General features: G+C 48.2%; 1 protein-coding gene across 1 annotated transcript; it reads left to right on the plus strand.

Moving 5' to 3' along the window:
* The first annotated feature begins 1,020 nt into the window (after nucleotides 1-1,020).
* Nucleotides 1,021-2,584, plus strand: LOC103641013 (E3 ubiquitin-protein ligase WAV3). Its single transcript, XM_008664429.2, has one exon. It carries the CDS (start codon nucleotides 1,076-1,078, stop codon nucleotides 2,519-2,521), a length of 1,446 nt encoding a protein of 481 aa, XP_008662651.1. The 5' UTR covers nucleotides 1,021-1,075; the 3' UTR covers nucleotides 2,522-2,584.
* The last annotated feature ends 6,186 nt before the right edge of the window (nucleotides 2,585-8,770 follow it).

Raw genomic sequence — 8,770 nt, forward strand, 5'->3', positions numbered from 1 at the left:
TGTCCTTCTCGAGAAAAGATCCTCCTTCTCTTGAACAACTAATCCAGAGAGCTTCATAACTTCTGAAATTGGAGCTGTCTCAGTGGCCTCAGTTTCTCCACCTTCATTTGTTAGTCTAGCAGTAGACCTAATTCTAGTCATTTCAGTTCTTGAGACGAAGCTAACTTTCTATTTTTTACGACTGTTCGAAGACCACTTAACAAATGCAGAGCACAGACAGCTTCGGCTTCAGTAAAAAACTTTAGCAGCACAACGATGCAATAGCAATGAATGCTATAGTAATTTCTTACCAACCAGTCTGTTTATATAGTCTTGCAGGTGAAGAAGGCGAACCACCGCGCTGCTTATACTGGCTGATCGCTGGACCAGCGCAGGCCGTAACTTTGTTATTCGTTTTTTTAATAACAAGTTTAGAGAAAGTGTTTTTCGGACCTTCGGCATTCAGAAGCCTTTGTGTGTTTCGTGGATCGAGCTCGTTATAAAAAAACAACCTAGCACCGCGAATGGGCTACTGTTGGGGGTCTCCTTCTATGTCGAAGGTCCTCAGGATAATGGAACTGTTTGCAATCAAAGGAACTAAGAATCGAAGCTGTAACAAACATGCATAAAATGCAGTATAGCTTTGGCAAGAATTAAAGCTTCGGCTTAAGATAGTCACGAAGGTTGTACATGACATCAAGTCAGCAATGAAAAGACCTGTTTATCCTTAATACTTGTATTAATGTAATGAGTGGATATTAGGGTCATATTGTACTTTTGTTTGGGTTGTGTCCCTCACCTATAAATAGACGAACAGTATCCACATGCTTGATTGGAGAAGGTGTATTTGCACTCTTTCCTTCAAACAAGCCAAAGGTACAAATGTAATATATAGTTTGTATCATTTTTGCTTTGAATCGATTTAGTTTGCGTTGCATTGCTGATATATAGCGATGGAGAAGCAAGAAGAGAATGCGGTTACATCCATATATGCGGCTGAAATATTAACAATGGAGATGGGAATGGTGAGATGCAGGGCCGAGGCCGACGCCGATCGTGCCCGGAGAGGGTGCAGCTGGTGAGCAAGAACAACAACATGGCTCCACTGGAGGAGAATACCCAGAAGGTGCTGCTTGAGCTGACCGGCGACGACTCCACCAGCGACCGGTCGGGGCTTGACCTGGTGGCCGTGCTGGACGTGAGCAGCAGCATGCAGGGCGAGAAGATCGAGAAGATGAAGACCGCCATGAAGTTCGTGGTGAAGAAGCTCAGCTCCATCGACCGCCTCTCCATCGTCACCTTCCTGGACACCGCCAACAGGATCTGCCCGCTGCGGCAGGTGACCGAGGACTCCCAGCCGCAGCTGCTGAAGCTCATCGACGCCCTCCAGCCCGGCGGCAACACCAACATCAGCGACGGCCTCCAGACGGGGCTCAAGGTCCTCGCCGACCGCAAGCTCAGCTCCGGTCGCGTCGTCGGCGTCATGCTCATGTCCGACGGCCAGCAGAACCGAGGCGAGCCAGCCGCCAACGTCAAGATCGGCAACGTGCCGGTGTACACCTTCGGGTTCGGCGCGCACTACGACCCCACGGTGCTGAACGTGGTGGCCAGGAACAGCATGGGAGGGACCTTCTCCGTCGTCAACGACGTGAACTTGCTGAGCATGGCCTTCTCCCAGTGCCTCGCCGGCCTGCTCACCGTGGTTGTGCAGGACCTCACCCTCACGGTGGCGCGCATCGAGGATGAGTCCACCATACAGAAGGTGGCCGCCGGGAACTACCTGCAGACGCCGGACGCAGACGCCGGCTCGGTCACCGTGGCCTTCGGCGACCTCTACAGCAAGGAGGTGCGAAAGGTGATCTTTGACCTCCTCCTCCCCGCCATCGACAGCGACCGTGGCGCGGACATCCTGGAGGTGACCTACTCGTACAAGACGGCCGGAAAGCTGTTCGACGCACCGCCCGCGACAGTGACGGTGCGGCGCAGCGGCACGGCTTTCCCGGCGGATGATCCGCCAGTGGACGTGCAGACGGAGGAGGCCCGGCTGAAGACGGCGACGATGATCCAGCAGGCGAGGACGATGGCGGACGGCAAGAAGCTGGGCGACGCGCGGGACAAGCTGGCGGAGGCCCAGAACGCGCTGGAGAACGTGGTGGCGCAGTCCGACCCGCTGCTGGACGCCCTCAGGACGGAGCTGCAGGAGCTACTGAAGCTGATGAAGTCGCAGGAAGTGTACGAGAAACAGGGCCGGCCCTACGCCATGTCGTCGGAGACGTCGCACGACAGGCAGCGGTTCGCGGCGAGGGGCGACATCGAGAACAATCGCCTCTTCTCGACGCCGCGCATGGACAAGTACCTGGAGCAGGCCAAGAAGTTCGACGAGGACCCAGCGGCGCCGCTGCCTTCGGCGGACAAGGACGAGGAAGAGGAGGTCGCCGCCAACCCGCTCGCGCCATTGGTCGGGCCCATCACCTTCTACATCCGGGCCGCCGTCGAGGCGCTGCAGGCCATCGAGAAGCTCATCAACAAGGGAGCCAATTAATGCGATATAATGAACGGGCACGCAGTCAGATCCAGTCCTGTTTTGTTTACATGGCCATGGCCATCCATCTGTTACAAAATATTGTACGTATGATCAAAACTCATCCAACCGTCCATTTTAAGGCTTGTTCGCTTTTGTGTTAATCCATGTGGATTGGGTGGGATTGAGTCGGATTAAATTCATAATAAGTCAAAATCCATCCCAATCTCACCCAATACACTCTAATCCACATGGAATGTCAATAACCGAACAAGGCCTTACAGTTATTTGATCCAAGGGTCAGATACCCTTTGTACACATGTATATAAAGGAGATCTCTGCAATAAACAAGAGAACTTAGTCATTTGTCTCATTCTCTCTTTGTCTCTCCACTGATTTGCCACTGAGCACTGCAACATATTGCAACACGTTATCAGCACTGTCTCAAGGGAGAAATCAGAGAAGGGGAAGAGGAAGAACACGCTGTTCTTGACAAGAACAGCAAGATCGATCTGCACATCAACAGCAAGGTATGGAACATACCATTTCCATGCGCATACGTCGTATGCGCGAAGTTCTTCATATTGTTGATGATGCGATGTTGGAAGCATTCACCGTTGGGCAAGCCGCAACGCTTCCACCGGTGCACGCGATTCCTGAACGTCGTGTGCAAGTGCAAAATGTGCACTTCTGCGTTATCCATGGATGGACAACGGTGGTTCCGCTGCCGGTGGTGGAGTGTGGACTCCCCACTGCATCCCCGTCGCCACCGGTGCCGGTGGTTGACGTGGGATCGTCTGCATCCGCTCCTATGGACGTCGATTTGGAGGCACCACCGCCGCCTCCACCCACTGTAGAGGCAGTTACTTGCCGTTCTTCATCTCCACCGGCGCCCGTGGTCGTCGGGACCATCGCTGCCCGTCGTGGGCAGCCTGCTCGCGCTGTTGATGCCCCGAGAGGCTGCATCATCTTCACCGGCCACCGCCCAAATGGGGTGGCACCATCTTCCTCCTCCAATAGGAGGGCCTAATGGCCCTCTGCCCGGCCCGTGGCGGTTACCGCTGCGACGGCCGGTTTGGGGGAGGGGTGGGGGCGCAGGGCGCTCCTCGGCCGCGGGAGCATGGCGCGCAGGCACGACGGCGCGGCTCCCTCCAGGCGCGGGCGCGGCCGACGATGGTGTGGAAGCTGGCCGGCCGACCACTGCTCGGTCACGGACGCCGGCATCGGCCACATCGGCTCGCTCGAACAGGGGCGGCCGAGCCCCTCGGCGCACGCGCCTGCCACACGCCGGCGCGGGAGCGTCCGGCCCCCGGCTCGACGGCGCGGCTCCCTCCAGGCGCGGGCACGGCTGGCCGCCGGCGCGAATCCGGCAACGGCGAGCCCCGGTGCGGGCGTGGCCGGCCTCAGCCTCGGCCCTGGCAGAGGCAAGCAGGCCCCTCGGCGCGCGCGCTTGGCACACGGCGGCGCCACCCACGCCGGCCGTGGCGGCTTGGTGCAGGCAGGGGCAGTCGAGCCCCTCAACGGCGGCTGGATCCAAGGTGTGCGTGGCCTCCCCATGGCTAGGCAAGGCGGCGGCTGGGAGCTCCTCGCCCCTGGCGACGGCCAGGACAGTCCCTGGCGGCGGCTACAGGGCGGTTAGGGTTGAAAACCCTAGCCGCCCAATATGAATAGGCGCCTTAGCTCCCTGTTGGGCCACCTGGGCTGGTCAGCCAGGCTGGGCCGGCGTGCTGGCCACCAGGCCGCTGCCAGGCCCGCCTGGCAGGCCGCCTGGGCTGTTTTTCAGGAGCAAAAATGGCCTATTTTACCATTTTAAATTCTGAATTTCTGTATAAGACTCTGTTTTATATGCATTTTCAGTTCAAAGTTATCTTAGTCATCTAAATTTGTAATTTAGACTGCATATATTGTAAAGACATATCTGTTTTATTGTACATATAGCAGATTTTAGTTCGTGAATTATTGTCTGTTTTACATTAATAATTCACATACCTCTACTTGCTATTATTTACGCATTCATTTATGTTTGCATATAAATATAGCATTTATTAAGTTCAGACTTAATAAACCTCATGCAAAAATGAAATTACATTATTTTGGATCAAGAGCATAGGAAGATAGAGTCCTAAGCATTGGCTGCACTAAATTCTTTTAGAATTTAGTAGCCCAGAGACCGTGCTTGTGGCAGCATTTGGAATGTCTATCTCTATGAGGTCTACATCCCTCGGGATGATTACCTATACGTGCTATCCAAAATAACATGATATGGAATTATTGAATTTTACTTTGATAATTAGTAGAGCATGGGTAGTGGAGACCTAAGCATTGGCTGCGTTTTGTTCATTCATGAACTTATCTGCCCAGAGACCGTGCTTTTAGGCAGCAAGTTTCTTGCCCACTACTAGGAGATCTACCTCATTAATTTGAGGATTATCTATACAATGCTCACTAGTATTCAAAGTATTTATTCAATTAGAAGGTTTGGAACCTTCAGGCAACTCATATCACATGTAAGAGTTAGTGAATTTTACTTTGATAATTAGTAGAGCATGGGTAGTGGAGACCTAAGCATTGGCTGCGGTTTGTTCATCCGTGAACTTATCAGCCCAAAGACCGTGCTTTTAGGCAGCAAGTTTCTTGCCCACTACTAGATCTACCTCATTAATTTGAGGATTATCTATACTATGCTTACTAAATTTCAAAGTATTTATTCCATGGGAAGGTTTGGAACCTTCAAGAAACTCGTTACATATGTAATTTTTAAGAATTTTTGCATAGTGAGCTTACAACATCACCATTGTGACTATTAATTTATGCGTAAATTAATGGATGTCCATGGTAATGACTGTAGGAACATGTCAACCAAAGAGTTCGAGGAACTCGCCCTTGATGGGAATAACTACCCAACTTGGGCTTCAGATATTGAAATAACTTTTGCTTCTCGTGGGATCATTGATGCAATTGCAGCACCCATCACTGGTACTGATCCAGTGAATGAGGTTAAAAAGAACACAGCACTTTTCCTTTTGAGGCTTTACATCCATAAGGACCTTAAGCAAGAGTACCTTATGGAGAGATGCCCTCATAACTTGTGGAAATCTCTCAAAGAGCGCTATGAACAACAGAAGGAGCTCATATGGCCGTCAGCCAACCATGAGTGGAACCACCTTCGTCTGCAAGATTTTAAATCTGTTGCAGAATATAACCATGCTCTTCATAGCATTTGTTCTAAATTGAAATTTTGCGAGAAAGAGCGAAGCAGACAAGATAGAGAAGACTCTATCTACCATGCTTCCAGAGGACAGGATATTGCATCAGCAGTATCGCTCTAGTAATTTCCAGAGATATTCTCAACTCATGCACACATTGACCCAAGCAGAAAAGCATCATGAGCTTCTTCTAAAGAATGCTCAGCAGCGCCCTCCTAGGTCTGCCCCTCTGCCTGAGGTTCATTTCAATGTGCATAAGACTGAGAATAAGAAAGGATTCAAGAAAAACTTCAAGAATCCTCCTGGACCTCGCAAATTCAATAAGAACAAATTCCACAAGAAAGGTAAAGGAAAAGGAAAAGGAAATGGCAAGCCTCTACCATCTAAGGGCAATAGAGCTTGCCTTAAATGTGGTACTGAGGGCCATTTTGCTAGGGATTGCACTTGCCCTAAGCACCTTGTTCTTTTGTATCAACAATCCCTAAAGAAGCCAAAGTCTGATAAGCCTGGTTTTGAGGCTCATTTCAATTCTACTGAAGCACCAATTGAGGTTGGAAGTTCTTCACTGGCTTATGGTGACCTGAAGAACACTCTTGCTAAAGAGCACCTCAATGTGGTTGACAACAAGCCCCCACTTCTACAAGAAGATGAATCTGATGATATGATCATTGAGTATATGTCAAAGGATCCATTTGGAGATTTGGCATAAATCTCTCACGCTTGGAGATTTGATCATGATCATTGTGGCTTGTGTGGTTGTTCTATACTGTCTTTATAATGTTGTTGTAATAAGTAGAGGTATACAATCTCATGTGTTGAGATGTAACACACTCTACAGACCAGTGTTGGGTCCTGTGTGTAGTGCGAACTCATTGGTTGAGTCGCCATACCATTATTGTAATATTGTTTCGACATTGTGATATTTAATATCATATTATGTATAGTACTAAGTTGCATCATAAAATTCTTATTCAGAATTTTTATTTATGTATAGATGCATAATGATGACAACTGGACGGAAGAGGAATTATGCCTTGTGGACAGTTGTACCACAAACTCTATACTTAGGGAGATCAAATACTTTCAGACTCTTAAGAAAAGAGATGGGAAAGTTTTGACCATCGCCGGACGCGATGCTGTGATAGTTGGCTCTGGTCGAGCAACTATTACCCTCCCCATGGGTACTGAAATTGTGATCGAGGATGCATTATTGTATCCTGATTCTACACGTACCCTCCTAAGTTTTAGAGATATCCGGCAAAATGGATTTCATATTGAAACCCATGATGAAAATCAAGAAGAGTTTCTCTTCTTGACCAAGCCGAATAAATATGGCAAGCGCATATGCGAGAAAATTTCATCACTCACGTCAGGGTTGTACTATACATATATTAAGAGCAATGCACATGTTGCATATAAGGTAATTTTCCAAGATGTTGATGCATTCCAGATTTGGCATGATCGACTTGGTCATCCTGGCGTAGGGATGATGAGGAAAATTACAGGCAATTCAATTGGCCATAATCTGCCCACAACAAGTTTTCCCAAATCTCAGGATTTTGTTTGCACCGCATGTGCAACTGGGAAACTTATTTTGAGACCATCATATCTCAAAATTAAAGATGAACCGCTTAAATTCCTTGAAAGGATTCAAGGAGATATTTGTGGGCCAATTATGCCAACTTCTGGGCCGTTCAGGTATTTCATGGTACTGATTGACGCATCTACTAGATGGTCACATGTGTGTTTACTATCAACACGCAATCATGCATTTGCCAAGATAATGTCTCAAATTATCAAGTTAAAGACAAATTTTCCTGAACATCGGATTAGTTCAATCCGAATGGACAATGCTGCTAAATTCAAATCTCAGGCATTCAATGATTATTGTATGGCGCTGGGGATTCAAGTACAGCACTCGGTACCATATGTCCACACCCAGAATGGTTTGGCTGAGTCACTAATCAAGAGGATTAAACTCATAGCAAGGCCATTATTGATGAATTGCAAATTGCCTTCGTCGTGTTGGGGTCATGCAGTTCTGCACGCTGCTGACCTTATACAATTACGACCAACTGCATATCATTCAACATCCCCAATACAAATGGTACGTGGAAATCCTCCAAGTATTTCCCATTTGCGCAAATTTGGATGTTGTGTATACATTCCAATCTCACCACCTCAGAGAACAGCTATGGGCCCACACAGGAAAGTGGGGATCTATGTGGGATTTCAATCTCCGTCGATCATTAAGTATTTAGAACCCTTAACAGGGGATCTATTTACAGCCCGTTTTGCTGACTCTATTTTTGATGAGGAACATTTCCCGGCATTAGGGGGAGAATTTAAGTACCAAAAAGAATGCCAGGAAATAAATTGGAATACTCAATGTGTTCCAGGTTCTGATCCACGTACTTCAGAAACTGAACTGCAAGTTCAGAAAATTATACATTTGCAAAGACTTGCAAATGAACTGCCAGATGCATTCACTAATTACAAAGGTGTCACTAAATCATTCATTCCTGCTAGGAATGCACCAGAAAGAGTGGAAGTACCGAATAAGGCCACTCAACTCCTAGAGAGGAGAAGTATGGTGAATAAGCGTTGTTCTGTTGCTAAGAAGCAAAGAACAATAGTGAATGCAAAAGGACACCAATATGATACAATGTATCATGTGGATTGTGATGATCCACAACCCAGCTCGGATGTGCACATAACTGAGGCTGGGACATCGGAAAATCCTAGACACATCAATTTGGGAAATTCTGATGAGTCTCTAAGGAATGATGAAATTGCCATCAACTATGTTGAGACTGGTGAAACATATGATAGAAAAGCTACCAATGTCGACATATATTTCTCCGAGCAGATTGCTGAGGACCTTCAAAATGATCTAGATCCTAAGACCATGGCAGAGTGCAGTAAGCGCTCGGATTGGATCAAATGGAAGGCAGCAATCGAAGCGGAGTTAGCCTCGCTTTACAAAAGAGAAGTTTTCTCTGTTGTAATACCTACACCACGTGATATCTTCCCTGTGGGATATAAGTGGGTTTTCATTCGGAAA

The sequence above is a fragment of the Zea mays genome, chromosome 10 (assembly GCF_902167145.1).
Source record: "Zea mays cultivar B73 chromosome 10, Zm-B73-REFERENCE-NAM-5.0, whole genome shotgun sequence".
NCBI lineage: Eukaryota > Viridiplantae > Streptophyta > Magnoliopsida > Poales > Poaceae > Zea > Zea mays.